Below are 17,402 nucleotides of genomic sequence, written 5' to 3'. Positions count from 1 at the left end.
AACTCATCCAAAAAAAACAGCTGGACATCTGATATCTTGCAAATTCGGGGCCAAAACCTAACTAAACAATTCGTCCTCCCCACGTTTTGTGTTTTTCGCCAGACGTATTATTACAGTTTTCTAAAAAAAACGATAAATCTCAACATGGCCCTAATCCGAAATAAACACCATATTTGAGACACCGACAACCCAAGAAATGATATTTTCGGTTCAGAATGACAACCCGGCATCAATCTAAACTTTTACATGTCCAACAGTGGTACGTTTTCACGAGGTGCAATGCAAAGTGCAAAAATTACTTGTGCATAATTATCGCGGGAGTGGTCTTTCTAAGTTTTCGCTAAGTTAAATCGAATATTACACCCAAACACACATGGACTAAAAAATATTTTGAAAAGTCTTGGTTGGAACTGCATGTAAAAGCACACTATGCGCTCTAAACGGAAAAGTATTTTTAGAGCGGAAAACTATTAAAGACTTGATTAATTTGATCTCGGCAAAAGCTTACAGCAACTACCCAAAACTCATGAATTTCTGCAATAGGCCGATTTTAACGAAACAAAACAACACATTCAACTGCATTGCAAGTCATTTATTACATCGAAACAAACGAACACAATTATTGCAACGCCTTGAGGCTGGCCTCATATTTACTTGCAGTAAGTGTAATATCCACGGATGTACCTGATGCGGTAGCTGTAGCAAGTGCTGAACAAACAAGAAAACAGATGGTTATAAGTTTGCTTTGAGAGTGTCAAATCTTCGTCTCTACATCTTTCTTCAAAAAAAAAACGTCAAGCTTTAATAAACTTACGTGTAACGCTTGTAGTAGTAGGTGTAGCAGTTGGCGGTTGGGTAGCTGACTCTCCAGCTATAGTAGCTGCCAAAGCAGTAGGTTGGCATGCAGAAAGTAGCAACACGGCATTTGTAGTTGCATGAATAATGGTGAACCAATTGATCGAGAAGGGTTGACCAGCAGGTGTCGAACTCCTTGATGATTTCGTCGCAGTAGTACATCAAATCGTAAGTGTAGTAATACTTGACGGTGCTGGCGCATTGGGGAAGTGGATCACCACTGTAGACCTTCAGCATATCGACGTAGGCATCGAAGTGACAGTTTTTGGCCTAAATGTTCAATACAAATACGTGAGTATTGGTGCGACGCTGCTTATAGATTTATTAAAAACGTGTTATACCTCACGGATGTGATCGATAAGGGCCTGTCTCTGCTTGTCACGGCTTTCACCCAATTTCTTTTTGTAATCGGCGATCTTGGCGGTGCGTGTGGCCAAACATTCGGTGTACTTATCGGTGACAGTCTTGATCATTCCGTTAACCCTGGTCCTGTACTCGTTGATACTCTTGTTGAAAGCATCAACGCACTTTAAAAGGCTAGCTAAAAGTTGGTCCTTGTATTCCCCAACAGCCTTTTCACGCTTGTCTTTGAGTTCGGCGGTTAGTTCGGCAACCTTGGCCTTCTGGGCATCGGTCAAAACTGTGCTGTTGTTGCTATAAAGCATACACAAGATAAGTTAAGTACCAAGAGTTTTCTTTCTTTTGCAAGTCGTAAACATGTGATATAATAAACCAATCAAGAATTTCTGGAACGTTTAACATGTAATACTTTCCCCATGTCAGAAATACAAATATGTGACTTACTAGCAAACGTATTGAGCAATGAGGTTTTGGATCACCCATTCGTGTCTCTGTTTGATGATTTCGTTGTACTTGTCGCAGTATTCAACGTGGTAATCAATCCACTTGTTCTTCCACACAACAAACTTGTCAACAATAGATTTAGAGTGGACTCTGAGCTTTTCTTCGAGTTCCGCTTTGATGTCCTCAACAGGCTTGTGAAGCTTGGCTGACAAAAAATAATAATAAAGTTGTGGTTTAATTCACAATTTACAGCTTTTCGTTATGATTGCATGTGTAACTTACAAAGATCGCAGGTCGACAAACCCTTGTAGGTGGTCTTGCTCCAGGAATATCTGAATGGTCCCACGCTGCGGTAACTCTTGAATGTGATTCTGCTGTAGCAGTACCACTGTCCCAAAGAACGGCTGCAAACAACAAACACATTTCATTGCCATTATCATTCCACGAAACGGTCTGCAAGGAGGAAGGAAAGATTATCTACCATGAGCTGAAGTAGGATCTTTTGTAGAAGCGAAGACAGCTGTTGGAGAGAATGCAGCGGTAAGCGCATCTGTAGAAGGTCACCAAACGGACTTTGTATTGGTAGAGTTTGTTGGAGTATTCCATGAGAGTGTATTTCATGGGATAGCATTCCTTCTTTTCAAATTCATTGATCAAGTCGTTGACCTTGTACATCATCCAGTTGTTTCCTTGAAAAGACACAATATTGATATAATTGAATATTGAATTATTATTATTATTTGCCAATTTACCATGGACTCTTTCGAGGGCCTTTCTGTATTGCTGGGAGCGGCACTTGACAACAGACATGAGATACTGCCAATACTTGTTGACGTATTCTCCGATCTTTTGGGTGAGTTCCTTTTCGTATTCGGCAATCTTTTCGTTTCTGGTCACCAGACACTTTTCAGCACTGGAAAAATATTTTCACGGTAATTGGAGAGGATATTTCATAAATTATGCGTTGATTTTTTGGTAAGTGAACTTACTTGTCAAGAAGTTGCTTGTGGTAGTTGCTGATAAGGGTGATTTTTTCAATCAAGGCATTGTAGTATCTGTTGATGGCATCAGATCTAATTTGGTCCAACTTATCGTTGTATTCCTTGATTTTTTCATCTCTTTGTTTGATGAGTTCTTGTTTTTGAGCTTCAGTGTAAGCACACCTTTAAAATTAAAATAATTCTTTCTGTTATTTAGGGTTTTGTGGTACTCAATGTAAATACCAACTTACTCAATGCTGTAAGCGTAATATCTGGTCATGTAGTTTTTAAAGTACTCCTTGTACTCGGCGTGGCAGGCATCGACGCGGGTAAGCCACGCGTTCTTCTCGGCGTACAACTTATCGGCGATTTTGTAAAGAGCTTCTGAGAGCAAGTTGCTCATTTCCTTCTTTACATCCTCGACGGGAGTTTCTGAAATATTTTTCCTGAGTTAATGTTCAAATTGCTACTTTTATATCTTACAGAAAACCTTATCTTACCGTTCCATCCATCCTTGCCACAGTCATCTCCAGGGTAGACCTTAAGGATTGGGGCGTAGAACTGGGAGCTGCACCAGGTGTTAAGGAAAGAGATGCGGTAGTAGTAGGTCTTGGCGCCGGGGAAGACACAGAAGTTTTGTCGGTAGAAGTAAGAATAGGAGTAGGAGCAGTAAGCTGCGTTGGTGGCCTGAAATAAAGCACAACGGTTTAGAGACTTACTTGGAAACTTACTGTTTTGAAGCGTCGATGAACTCACGGCAATGCACGCCAGAAGAACGAGCAACAATTTCATCTTCGTTTCTTTCCAATGAATTTCTTCCTTGGTGATTCGAAATCTGAATGATTTTCCAGGGACACCAGTCGTACATTTATACTCGTTTAAGTGCATGGCGATGACGCCCAACATTGGTTGTTGGATCAACAAAGTCACTCAACAAGTGCAATCATTTGGGGCGTCACTCATTTCTGACCAATCAGAACCCTGACAAACATGTGTTGTTGCATTTGGACATTGCAGTTTAAAATTACAACCGCCATCGCTACCGCATCAACAAGAGCGCCGACTTCAACAACCAGCCGCATGATTTGTATTAAAATTAAGTTTGTCTTGTGGATTGTAGCCGCACTTATGCATTGCAGGATGTTGTTTCAATGCCCACTAATTTTCAAGGTCCTCAATGCACTTTGAGTGCTTTTGGTGATGAGAGGGGTTGTGTTGTGTTGATTGCACAATAACAGTTTGTTCATTGCGTCGGATAAAGTTGTTTTTTGCTCACGAAGCTTATGCATCAAGTGGTGTGAATTGCGAAACTACCAATGAACTATATTTTCTCGTTGCAAATTGATGTTTCAATCTCTGCAATAGTAATGAAGCACGTGCAGCAGGTGGTAAAATTTGTGTCATAGATCAAAACGCTCCCCAAAACTAAAAATAACACTTTGGATTTTAAAGTAGTAAACACAATATTCGAGTGACATTTTTGTCTGTGTTCAGCTGCACTTTGTATACATTAACGTGGAAAAGCCATCATTCCTCAATCCCAATTGACCCAATTATTTGGCAAATCATGCAAAATTGCGTATTCACGTAAAAAAATTATCGTTCTGGATTATCAAGGCGGTTTTGAATAAATGGAGCATCGATTGACCAAAGGCGCTATCAGTTTGCTGCGAAACCCGGCCCGAACCCAAATCGTGTTTAAGAAGCCCGTTTAGGACCAAAAGTTTGATTGACAGGCCTATATATTAAAGCAGGGGCGTCCAACTTTTTTGGCCAAAGGGCCACATGCGGTGTACGAATGATTGCGCGGGCCACTTGAGTGTTTACTGCTAATTTGTAATCTGTAAATGTATGTCCACATACTCACTTTTCTCAGAATATACTGTTAGCGCAGGGTTTCCCAACCTTTTTACGATCTCGTACCACCTGCACGCTCTGTAGTGCCATTCGTACCACTTCTTGCAGAACAACTAATTTGATCGAATTATATTTTATTCAGAATAATAATATGGGCTTAAAAAAATAACACTAAAGCACCACAACTAAATTTAATTTGAATATTGTTTTTGTTTACTGTCCATCAATTGGTCGAACAAATATAAAGTTGTGAATCCAGGTTTTTGTGCAAAATCGAAAGTTACTCACTTACCACTTAAAAACCTTCGCGTAACACTAGTGGTACGCGTACCACAAGTTTGGAACTCCTGTGCTACCGTTTCTTGCTTTTTGTTTCTATTTGGCATAATCTATATCATTGCAGAGTGCGGAAGATATTTCACCGCTAAATGGGTTTCTGGCAAGTGTTTGATATCAGATGTACATCAATGAAGCAAGAAATATTACTGACTGACTCTTGAAGCAAGAGTAAGATTGTGACGTAATAATGCAGAAACTGTAATGCGTAACAATGTGCATTGTGATGTAATAAAAATAACTTCAACAATTGTGTAATACTCTATTGATAAAGAAATAAAGCAAACAATAAATGCCAATCCTCGGAATGTAAGATCGCCAAATTGAGCAAGCGTTAAAGTTCATAATATAAGTCATTTCGAAAAATATCGCGCGGGCCACTGAGAACCTTTCTGCGGGACACGAGTTGGACACCCCTGTATTAAAGCCTCAAGAACGACCAAAACAACAAACACAATAGACAAATGGTCTTTAACAAGGCGTTTTAGGGCTGTTTAACATTAGGTTAGGTCCAGCAACTAGCTACTTAGCTCGTCAAATTTATTTAATAAAATACTGACGCAGAGTGTAAAATCAGGTCCGAATCAGGTCTGTTAAAAAAAACCTAAGCCCGAACCCGGCTTTAAAAGCCCAGCCCCCCTTACGACTCTGCACCATCCACTGCTAAAGGCTATAAATCTAATTCAGTTATCGTTACTATAGGCTACATTACAGTTTAAACGAAAAGGGTAATGAATATAGCCTATATAGGCCTGGCTATTTCTTTTCAAGGAAAATAAAACAACAACTTTAGGGGCGATAAATTATCCGAAATTTCGGGACATCGACCCGTATAAATTCGCGTGTTGGGCATGAAATCTATAAAGTTGAACTACATATGGCAAATATTTGTGGATGTAAGAAACGCGTTTGACACCATAATAAAAGAAAGGCTTAAATTTGTTGTTAATTTTTTCCTTTTTTTCACGAACCCAGGGGACTACCTGGGACGAATCCCAAAAAGTTTTTTATGTCTGTATATGGGTCAGGCGCGCCGGACCATTCGGCCAAGTTTTTTTTAAAACGGAAACACTTGAGAATGTAAGCTTGCATCATCGTGCAAAGAGTCACAAGGCCTTAACGGGCGAGACACAACACAATTATTACGCCTTATAATACGATGTAGCTGCAGCGCGTTGTGCGACTATTCATCAATTGTGCCCGACACTTTTTTGCGCGCCGTAACGTGGAGCAGCTATTTCTGTATTGGTGATTGTTTAGTGCAATTGTGTCTTTCATCAAGCGAAATAAACTCAACTCAACTCCATTCATCGGCGAAGTTGTGTATGTCTGAACGCAATCATTCAAGGACCCAATTAAATGCGTCCTTGTGTCCATGAATGATCCTATAATACAGTGGTTCTTAACCTTTTTGTGTGGTTTCCCACTATAACGTCAATCACCAACTTCGAATTTCCCCCTCTGTTATTTTTAAAATCATGTTTTGTACCCTAAGTTAACAAAAAAATATTTTTTAAATAAAATAATTTTGTGGAGCGATTTGGTCTGGACCCTAAAGGTATACTGCAATCTTTTTGAGTTTAAATAGTGCTTCTGTGAGAGATTAAACTATTTGGAATACTGAGTCTGCTCTGCTTGCATTAATTATTTATTGCATCACAATTAACAAAGGAAAGGCTTTTATTCGCGCACAATAGAAAAGTCGTTGATGGTTTTAGTCTCGTCTGTGATGTAACAAATGGCCTTTGGATTTGTATGTGTCTTGTAAACCTTAGTAAAATTAATCTTACATGTTGTTGTAGAAAAATTTTAGTAAAGTAACTTTGAATGGTTAATTCAAGCCGGATTCGACCTTTGAGCGCGAGTTTGCTCTTTTCAAGCTTACATAATTTCCCTCCGAAAACATGAAATTTCCCACTAGTGGGAAATTTCCCACCGGTTAAGAACCACTGCTATAATACAATATTAGCCCTAGACTACCTGTTTAACTACCGTAACGATGCATGCAGCTTTTAGGCTAATTTACAATCAGTTTCTCGTATATAAGTAGGTTCCAATCCACATGATTTAAAGTTTCACTTGTCAGTCTCCGCACAAATTCCAGGTATTTTTGAAAGCTTTGCAAATTTAACAGTGATGCCTTTTTCACGTTAATGTGTTTAAGGTAGAGATTTGGTAACTGTAAATCGGAACAAACTGATTACAGACAAAAACGCTACTCGACTATTGTGTTTCAAAATCGCCTTATAACATAAATTCTCCAAAACCATTTAGTACTTTGGGGGCATATCGATTTTGACACAGCCCGTGTCAGGAAGATAGTAGGGATGAAATCTATATGCTGCAAAACCTTCTATTGCAGCATTATTTTTCGTTTGCAAATAGCAAATTTCAGCTTGCGCAATTCACACCACTTGATGCATTCCTGCCAACGTGCGCAACACGAAGCATGTTCAACGAAATAACTGTTTCCCGAGCAAAAACAAACTGTTATTGTGCAATCAACACAACATAACCCCCTCTCATCACCAAAAGCACTCAAAGTGCATTGAGGACCTTGAAAATGAGTGGGCATTGAAACAACATCCTGCAATGCATAAGTGCGGCTACAATCCACAAGACAAACTTGATTTTAATACAAATCATACGGCTGGTTGGTGAAGTCGGCGCTCTTGTTGATGCGGTAGCGATGGCGGTTGTAATTTTAAACTGCAATGTCCAAATGCAACAACACATGTTTGTCAGGGTTCTGATTGGTCAGAAATGTGTGACGCCCCAAATGATTGCACTTGTTGAGTGACTTTGTTGATCCAACAACCAATGTTGAGCGTCATCGCCATGCACTTAAACGAGTATAAATGTACGACTGGTGTCCCTGGAAAATCATTCAGATTTCGAATCACCAAGGAAGAAATTCATTGGAAAGAAACGAAGATGAAATTGTTGCTCGTTCTTCTGGCGTGCATTGCCGTGAGTTCATCGACGCTTTGAAACAGTAAGTTTCCAAGTAAGTCTCTAAACCGTTGTGTTTTATTTCAGGCCACCAACGCAGCTTACTGCTCCTACTCCTATTCTTACTTCTACCGACAAAACTTCTGTGTCTTCCCCGGCGCCAAGACCTACTACTACCGCATCTCTTTCCTTAACACCTGGTGCAGCTCCCAGTTCTACGCCCCAATCCTTAAGGTCTACCCTGGAGATGACTGTGGCAAGGATGGATGGAACGGTAAGATAAGGTTTTCTGTAAGATATAAAAGTAGCAATTTGAACATTAACTCAGGAAAAATATTTCAGAAACTCCCGTCGAGGATGTAAAGAAGGAAATGAGCAACTTGCTCTCAGAAGCTCTTTACAAAATCGCCGATAAGTTGTACGCCGAGAAGAACGCGTGGCTTACCCGCGTCGATGCCTGCCACGCCGAGTACAAGGAGTACTTTAAAAACTACATGACCAGATATTACGCTTACAGCATTGAGTAAGTTGGTATTTACATTGAGTACCCCATAACCCTAAATAACAGAAAGAATTATTTTAATTTTAAAGGTGTGCTTACACTGAAGCTCAAAAAGAAGAACTCATCAAACAGAGAGATGAAAAAATCAAGGAATACAACGATAAGTTGGACCAAATTAGATCTGATGCCATCAACAGATACTACAATGCCTTGATTGAAAAAATCACCCTTATCAGCAACTACCACAAGCAACTTCTTGACAAGTAAGTTCACTTACCAAAAAATCAACGCATAATTTATGAAATATCCTCTCCAATTACCGTGAAAATATTTTTCCAGTGCTGAAAAGTGTCTGGTGACCAGAAGCGAAAAGATTGCCGAATACGAAAAGGAACTCACCCAAAAGATCGGAGAATACGTCAACAAGTATTGGCAGTATCTCATGTCTGTTGTCAAGTGCCGCTCCCAGCAATACAGAAAGGCCCTCGAAAGAGTCCATGGTAAATTGGCAAATAATAATAATAATTCAATATTCAATTATATCAATATTGTGTCTTTTCAAGGAAACAACTGGATGATGTACAAGGTCAACGACTTGATCAATGAATTTGAAAAGAAGGAATGCTATCCCATGAAATACACTCTCATGGAATACTCCAACAAACTCTACCAATACAAAGTCCGTTTGGTGACCTTCTACAGATGCGCTTACCGCTGCATTCTCTCCAACAGCTGTCTTCGCTTCTACAAAAGATCCTACTTCAGCTCATGGTAGATAATCTTTCCTTCCTCCTTGCAGACCGTTTCGTGGAATGATAATGGCAATGAAATGTGTTTGTTGTTTGCAGCCGTTCTTTGGGACAGTGGTACTGCTACAGCAGAATCACATTCAAGAGTTACCGCAGCGTGGGACCATTCAGATATTCCTGGAGCAAGACCACCTACAAGGGTTTGTCGACCTGCGATCTTTGTAAGTTACACATGCAATCATAACGAAAAGCTGTAAATTGTGAATTAAACCACAACTTTATTTTTTTTTTGTCAGCCAAGCTTCACAAGCCTGTTGAGGACATCAAAGCGGAACTCGAAGAAAAGCTCAGAGTCCACTCTAAATCTATTGTTGACAAGTTTGTTGTGTGGAAGAACAAGTGGATTGATTACCACGTTGAATACTGCGACAAGTACAACGAAATCATCAAACAGAGACACGAATGGGTGATCCAAAACCTCATTGCTCAATACGTTTGCTAGTAAGTCACATATTTGTATTTCTGACATGGGGAAAGTATTACATGTTAAACGTTCCAGAAATTCTTGATTGGTTTATTATATCACATGTTTACGACTTGCAAAAGAAAGAAAACTCTTGGTACTTAACTTATCTTGTGTATGCTTTATAGCAACAACAGCACAGTTTTGACCGATGCCCAGAAGGCCAAGGTTGCCGAACTAACCGCCGAACTCAAAGACAAGCGTGAAAAGGCTGTTGGGGAATACAAGGACCAACTTTTAGCTAGCCTTTTAAAGTGCGTTGATGCTTTCAACAAGAGTATCAACGAGTACAGGACCAGGGTTAACGGAATGATCAAGACTGTCACCGATAAGTACACCGAATGTTTGGCCACACGCACCGCCAAGATCGCCGATTACAAAAAGAAATTGGGTGAAAGCCGTGACAAGCAGAGACAGGCCCTTATCGATCACATCCGTGAGGTATAACACGTTTTTAATAAATCTATAAGCAGCGTCGCACCAATACTCACGTATTTGTATTGAACATTTAGGCCAAGAACTGTCACTTCGATGCCTACGTCGATATGCTGAAGTTATACAGTGGTGATCCACTTCCCCAATGCGCCAGCACCGTCAAGTATTACTACACTTACGATTTGATGTACTACTGCGACGAAATCATCAAGGAGTTCGACACCTGCTGGTCAACCATTCTCGATCAATTGGTTCACCATTATTCATGCAACTACAAGTGCCGTGTTGCTACTTTCTGCATGCCAACCTACTGCTTTGGCAGCTACTATAGCTGGAGGGTCAGCTACCCAACCGCCAACTGCTACACCTACTACTACAAGCGTTACACGTAAGTTTATTAAAACCTGACGTTTTTTTTTTGAAGAAAGATGTAGAGACGAAGATTTGACACGCTCAAAGCAAACTTATAACCATCTGTTTTCTTGTTTTTTCAGCACTTGCTACAGCTACCGCATCAGGTACATCCGTGGATACTACACTTACTGCAAGTAAACCAGCAATGTAAACGCACTAAGCGGTGCACAGTGAAATTTGCGGTGAAATAAAGTAACACCCAAATGAACTCAATTTGTGTTTACTTGCAAGTTTTTTGGTCTGAAAAAAAACAACGAAAGTGGCCTCTTCCAAAAATAACAAGAACAAGCAGAAGGTTTAGAGAAATTTCAGACTGATCGCTTGATGTTGAAAAAAATGAAGAAAATAAAACCTTTTTATGAAGGCAGAGTCAGATATCATTATGTTGAATTGTGGCAAGGGTAGTAAAACACACTACACAACGATCAAAAGCCTTTGATTTTAGAAATTGCAAAACGTTCTTTGCAAAAAGTTCTATAAGCGCTAATGATGTTTTCAAGAAACGCATTTACTAAAAAAAAGAAAATGAAATGGAATGTTGTTGTTTTTTATAAAAAAAATAAACGTTTTTTTTTTCATAAAAAATGTAGTCAATTCACGGTCAATTGTTTAATGCAGGGGTGTAACCAGCGGTCCGCAGGCTAAATACGGCCGATTGGTTGAAGGTGGTTCGGCCCGCAGAGGAGTTTAGATTTCAAATGTGCTGACAAACGAGTCCCGTTATAATATATTTTTGAGAAGATCAATGTGCCCGGTGCTATTTTCCGGAACCATATAACATGCGGCTTGATTTAGGCATATTTGGTACGAAGACAAAGAAAAATAATCACCTTGTGTTATATGATTGTACAGCCAACGATCTAATCATGGCAATTATATTTGGCTCCACAGTAACAAAGATTGCACAACCCTGATCAGTGTGATCTTTTCATACCATTTGTTTTGAAAAAAAGAAAAAACAAACAAACAGGTCATACACAAACATAAAACGTATGTTTTTCGATCTAACACAATTAAGAAACCTCTAACACAATTAAGAAAACATGCAAATTGTCTAAAACTGGTCAAATAGTAGACATCAAACTTCTCTTAATCGAAAATAATAACCTACTACTTCACAACATTTTAAACCTTGCATTTAAAGATTACGCAAAAAAAGTATTTTTTTGCAAAATTGCAGGGTTGTTCTGCACCTTTGCATGAATGAACCATTGTGTGTAATACCAATTGGTAATAATTTACAAAAAAACAGAGGCAACTTTTGTTGCTGTTTAGAAAAACTAGTTATCCTAATACTTCCATTTCCGGAACGGATTTAGGAACCCAAGTCGTGATTTACATCTGCACGCGCCAGACCAAGATTAATATTTCTGTCATTATTTTAGTTTTTAAGCATTTTAGTTCAGGCGAGTTTATTTTGCTTGGAAGGCGTTAGCGTGGAAAATGACGGAAGTAACGTTTTGCTACAAACAATTGAAGAGATGTGTATTAAAACACGATTTTTTTGCAGCTGCAACTGCAATCTGGCCACGGCGTTACTAGGTTTTGCCAACCAGCCCGTTGCATATAACCATGCATTGACACTGCCTGTCATTCACATGGATTGAAAATAAAGAAAAATTCAATCATATCATTCTTCTACAACCAGCAGAGCCCAAATTAAAACTCACACCCGAAGGTATGGTAACTTAAAGTTAATAATATGTAGTTACATATTAAACCGAATAACAATGACATGACTTTAGCGGAAAAGTAAAAACAACACACCGAGCCAGAGGGAAGCACCAAAAAAATTACGCTGACTATTGACCATCAATTATGTGCGACGTCATTTCTCAGAATGACCTTGTTTTGCCCAGTGTCCACAGGGCGTTTCTCCTCATTTGCAAGTGCGGTGTCAAATTTTCACCGCGATGAAAAGTTGGACAAATATAGTAGACCACATTATGAAACAAAGTGCTTTCCGAGGGTGGTTCCCGACATTTTATTGACAAATTCCGCGCCTTTTGATATTGTTAATTCTCCCGTACAGGGCCCAATTTTTAAAGTCGATAAATGGCAATAATATTAACTTAAACCAACATATTTGTACAAAGATGGGACTTCATATTAGCTCCAGGGACACTGTTGCGAAAACTGAAGACATTTTACAAAGTAGGCCTACGTACAAAACGTAAAGATAGAATTTGTTAAACTTTAGTTTTCTTTGTTATGGATTAGTTCAATGTTATTCTTAGATGGGCCAATAACCTAAATCGATCAATAATGCTGATTTCATACAAAGCTACGATTGCCAAACAATTGGACTTTCAAAATTAAATTTTTGTTCAAATGAGTTCGCGTCCTACTTTGTGCAAAAACTGGGATTGTTGTGAACAAAACAAACAACATATGTTCTACCAGGAAGTTAGGTGATTCAAACTTGCAGAAAGTTGGAATTTTTTTTAGCTATTTACTCATCACATCAGCAGCTAGCATTTTAGTTGTGCGTACCAAATTTTTGGTTTTCAGAAATAGAAGAAGATTTTCTTGTAGCGTGCCCGCCGGGTTAAAACAGGACTGCGGGGTAAACCGATGACGCCATCAAAACTATGCGATGCGCGCGATGTACTTGCCCTGCAACAAATACGCGTCCTCGCCTTTAACACAATATCGAATACTTGCAATAAAAAAAACGTTTCGCACTGTACGATCTTGCACCACAAAATTGAAATACACAAGTTTAGAACTCGTTTTTTAACGCATCCATGTAGAATTTTGAAAACCGTTGCACACTTCCAAAACAACAGAAAAATTTCAAAATGGAGAACTGGATCATTACCCAACAGACAAATAAATGGTTTAAACAAATTTGAAACAAGTTTACCGAAACAAGATCGCCAATTTTTAGTTTCAAAGTCAGACAATTCCGTACAGATATTGTTTAAGAATAACCTAAGTAACAAACAGTACAAATAAGCAGGCACAAAAACGACAAACTCAATGACTACAAATTAGTTTTTAAATTAAAGACACTTGTACATTTCTTGGTACAAGACGACGAACTGCATTTAACAAGTCACGGTAAAGATGTGCGTGACAACCTATAGCACAGCACTAATTGCTACGAAATCACGTTTTTCGCCGGGCTTTTACGGCAATGAGATTGGATTTGTGTAGGAGACAGACATCGTGATTATTGGTAAGCCAGCAATGATTATTTGTGCCAAGTTATGTAGGTTTGTAGAAGCGGAATAGCCTGAAGTACCGGCATCGGAAAAAACCTTTCGTAAAGTTTATGAGATAAAATACTGGTCACAGTGATATCGCAAAACAAGGACATGCCACAGCTGGTGCTGTCTTGAACTTAATTTACAATTTCATTTGCTTTGATCAAACATTCGACGCTTCCAATTGTACAAATTGCTGCAACAGAACACAAGAGCACAGACAGAATCAAAATCCATGTTTCACACAAAACCAAGATGCACAAAAAACAATTTTTGAAAGTGACTGTACCACTTTTCAAATTGCAAACCTGTTATAATCCAAAAATTATCCCACCTCATGTAAAACGAAACTTTGGTTGTGGCCTTAACGAGAAATAGGCTAATAATCATGGCTATAAAATAATGGATAAAAAGGATCATAGTTAGCCAGGCCTATAAATTGGATTTTGGATGTTTTTTGAATTATGTTGTTTGTTTTTAGCATTAGCATAGCATGAAGAATTATTCATAGCAGCGAACGCTTTTTTTTTATTCAACTGACACCTTAATAATATGTGCATTATCGTGTCGAAAACCATGGTTTTTAGACAGGTTTACTTATCCCAAAATCGTCTGGGTTTAATTTCCATGAAAAACACATCTCTAACATCACGAAATAAAGCATCGACAGCACGCGTATATGTATCATAAAATATGTTTAAAACCCGCTATTTCTTTTAGATGTGGCTACAACGGCAGAACCAACTGTTGGGCCGGTTCGTCGCCCGGAATTATTACACGAAACTGTGACGGACGAAGCTGGTGCACACTTAGCCCGAAAAACTCAGTCTTCGGAGACCCTTGCGGTGGAGTAGGAAAATACATTGAAGTCAAATACGAATGCAGTAAGTCAAGTGAATAAATGAAATAGCATAAGGTTAAAGGTATTTTTGTGCCAATTCAATGTTTGTATATGGAGCAAACATTTTATGAGCACACTTATATATAGTTATGAACCTCGATTAAACCGGATTCAGTTAATCCAGATCTTCGTCTAATTCGAGGGACAAATGATTGTAATGTGAACAGGCTTTAACTATTCGTTATCGGTTAATCAGGATCTTAGCCCAATTAGGACCATTTTTAGTTTAAACTAGTTACGTACCGAATCGGCGATATTTTGATTCGGCCGAAACCGAATATTCGGCGGTTTTGTCGAATAAATTCGGCCGAATTAACCGAATCATTTATGACGTCACGCTGTCGTACGCTACGCGTTTAACATGAAAACACAAGTTTATCTACCAGGCAATAAATGCAGAATACTTGTGTTTCGTCCTCATTTTAGTTCTGTGGGGTTTAACATTGCACCAAGCATGATGCCAAAACCGATAATGAATTACTGTTTGTTTGCCTGCTGTGGGAAAAGCGATAATGTGTTAAACTATATATTGATTGCCGCAATTTTCGTTGGTACTACGCAGAAAAGACACGTTTAACGCTTTAAACGAGTGTTCGTAAAAGGTTCGGTTTCGGCCGAATCGCAACAAATTGTTCAGCCGAAACCGAATCTTTGCAAAAGTAGCCGATTCTGCCGAGTTTTCGGCAAACCGAATATTCGGTACATCTCTAGTTTAAACCGGATTAACCGGGGTTTATACTGTAGTTTAAGAATCACTGAACTGAAGCAATAGGCTGTAACACTGTAATGACAATGTAAATCAATTTGTTCTATTGACATCATACAGTGAATTCCAATTAGCACCAGCAAAAATCGATTTAATCCGAGAAAACCTAACAGCAAAGCGTATTTTTTCATCTAGAATCCCCACCACCGCCTTATCAAGTTGTGGCTTGCGAACACCAACCTGACGTCACTGTTAGATGTCCAGCTGGAGAATATATTGACGTGGTGGAGGCTTACTATGGCAGAACTAATGCTTATACGTAAGTGATTGTGAAAACATGTGTAAGCGTCGAGAAACATAACCAACTCCACACAGTAATTCAAAGAACACTTAATTTCTGCTGAAAATCACCGTTAAACCAACAACATTGCGGGGATCTGAGCATCCAATTTCTAAGTTAAAAAGTATTCCGTACAACCAACACCTAATGTTATGTCTTTTAATCAATCAATTATTAATCCAATCAATGGCCAAATAGGACTTGATCATATTCAAAATAAACATGTATCCCGTATTAATAATTTTTTCGCATTACCAGAAAGTTTTCTTAAACGTTTAAAAAACTTTGGACTTAGGAAGTAACCCAAATATTTTCTTAGCTGCGGGAATTACGGCAACACAAACTGCAAAGCAGCTTCGTCTAGCGGAAAAATTAGGGCTAACTGCCATGGAAAGAACTACTGCGTTCTGAGCCCAAAGAACTCTTTTTTGGCGATCCATGTGGAGGAGTTGGAAAATACATCGAATTAAAATACAGATGCCGTAAGTTGCAACATTGTATACCAGGTCAAATAGTATACAGCAGTAGCATTATTGAAATCAGGATGCCACCCACCTACTTGGGTTATACCAATGGTCTACCACGTACAAAGCAAATCGAATTTAACAAATATACGTATAACACATAGACAATCTTAAAGGCTACAGCTTTGTGTAATATTTCATCAAATATCCCTACTTCAAGGCCTACACAACAATTCGTTTGTAAACATCAATGAAATAAAGCAATTAGCCAGTATTTCAACTTTAACAAACGTTGTTACAGGGGACACCATCAGTGGACTTTCCCAAATTATCGCATGCGAACACCAGCCCGACAAGACGCTCAGCTGTGGATCAGGCAAATACATCAACATCATCAGTGCCTATTACGGCAGGACAGACTCATACGTGTAAGCAAAAGACAAAGCTCTTACAAATTTGCAGGACAAATAGTTGCTGTTCAATAACTCCTGTTAGTGTAGTGTTTGTTTTGCGAATAAAAAGGACCCAATTGAAAGGCGTATTTAAGAAACTAACTAGAGTTAAACACCTAAATAATAGGCCTACTGTTTCACTATGTTATACTTGACAAAAACAAACTTTTAAGGCCTAGAGTACATCACATGAATTCCTTTCGGGTACAACATTTCTAGTGCACATTTACATAATCTTATGATAAATTTACATATAAATTCTATGTTTTTCCTATCAGATGCGGCTATAACTCCAACAACAACTGTTACGCGAGCAACTCCCCAGGAATCATAAAAAACAATTGCCAGGGAAAGAAGTCTTGCGTGCTGAGTGCGAAGAACTCAATCTTTGGCGACCCATGCGGCGGAGTAGAAAAATACATCGACGTCAAATACGAGTGCAGTAAGTAAAAGTTAGTTATGAAACGCATTATAACCATCTTGTACCAGCGACAGACGCATTTAACTTATGCGCAGAAAGGGGTATGTGCTAGAGTTCATGTATTTTTAGAGCAGAGTTAGTGTTCATGCTGCTACATAATGCACAAAAACATAATGTTGTACCCCAAAAGGCTAATCTTTTTGCGCCGCCCTCGCCTACATAAAGCCAGAATCTAGTCGCAAGATAATAGACCTGGGCGATACGTTACAACATATGCTGAAAAACTGTACCACTAGATTACCAAAATGTTTTTGCTTTACAGCTTCCCAAGTTATCAAGAATGTGGTTGCCTGCGAACATTCCCCAAAGGAGGCCTACTGTCCAAAAGGCAAAGTGATCGAAGTTCACAGGGCATATTACGGCAGAACTAACTCGCGTGTGTAAGTAACAACTTTTCGTAAGACAAATATGAAGTTGTTACTGAAATGCTTGTGTAGGGTAA

The 17,402-nt window shown here is 38.9% G+C and overlaps 3 protein-coding genes across 3 annotated transcripts in view; 2 read left to right on the top strand and 1 right to left on the bottom strand.

Moving 5' to 3' along the window:
* Window positions 1-17,402, top strand: part of LOC145219929 (rhamnose-binding lectin-like) — a 36,421-nt gene that overhangs the window by 18,114 nt on the left and 905 nt on the right. Inside the window, exon 9 of the mRNA XM_080087225.1 lies at window positions 17,223-17,340. Coding sequence (XP_079943351.1) covers window positions 17,223-17,340 — 118 coding nt within the window. The remainder of the gene's footprint in view (window positions 1-17,222; window positions 17,341-17,402) is intronic.
* LOC145217982 (uncharacterized) lies at window positions 589-1,153 on the bottom strand. Its single transcript, XM_080085384.1, has 2 exons — window positions 815-1,153; window positions 589-708 (listed from the first exon to the last, which is right to left on the bottom strand). Exons 1-2 carry the CDS (start codon window positions 1,090-1,092, stop codon window positions 651-653), a joined length of 336 nt encoding a protein of 111 aa, XP_079941510.1. The 5' UTR covers window positions 1,093-1,153; the 3' UTR covers window positions 589-650.
* Window positions 7,653-10,545, top strand: LOC145218109 (uncharacterized). Its single transcript, XM_080085505.1, has 11 exons — window positions 7,653-7,802; window positions 7,872-8,058; window positions 8,127-8,307; window positions 8,376-8,549; window positions 8,626-8,786; window positions 8,850-9,060; window positions 9,135-9,256; window positions 9,332-9,536; window positions 9,687-9,999; window positions 10,071-10,381; window positions 10,488-10,545. Exons 1-11 carry the CDS (start codon window positions 7,653-7,655, stop codon window positions 10,543-10,545), a joined length of 2,073 nt encoding a protein of 690 aa, XP_079941631.1.

The sequence above is a fragment of the Phallusia mammillata genome, chromosome 3 (genome assembly GCF_965637545.1).
Source record: "Phallusia mammillata chromosome 3, kaPhaMamm4.hap1.1, whole genome shotgun sequence".
Lineage (NCBI taxonomy): Eukaryota > Metazoa > Chordata > Ascidiacea > Phlebobranchia > Ascidiidae > Phallusia > Phallusia mammillata.
The sequence above is the reverse complement of the archived record's forward strand: the minus strand, read 5'-3'. Positions and strand labels throughout refer to the sequence as shown.

Coding starts and splice junctions, on each gene's coding strand:
- LOC145218109 (XM_080085505.1), top strand. CDS start 7,653: ATGTTGAGCGTCATCGCCATGCACTTAAACGAGTATAAATGTACGACT. Junction 7,803..7,871: donor TTCTTCTGGCGTGCATTGCC/GTGAGTTCATCG, acceptor GTTTTATTTCAG/GCCACCAACGCAGCTTACTG. Junction 8,787..8,849: donor GGCCCTCGAAAGAGTCCATG/GTAAATTGGCAA, acceptor TGTCTTTTCAAG/GAAACAACTGGATGATGTAC.
- LOC145217982 (XM_080085384.1), bottom strand. CDS start 1,092: ATGCTGAAGGTCTACAGTGGTGATCCACTTCCCCAATGCGCCAGCACC. Junction 709..814: donor TACTACTACAAGCGTTACAC/GTAAGTTTATTA, acceptor TTGTTTGTTCAG/CACTTGCTACAGCTACCGCA.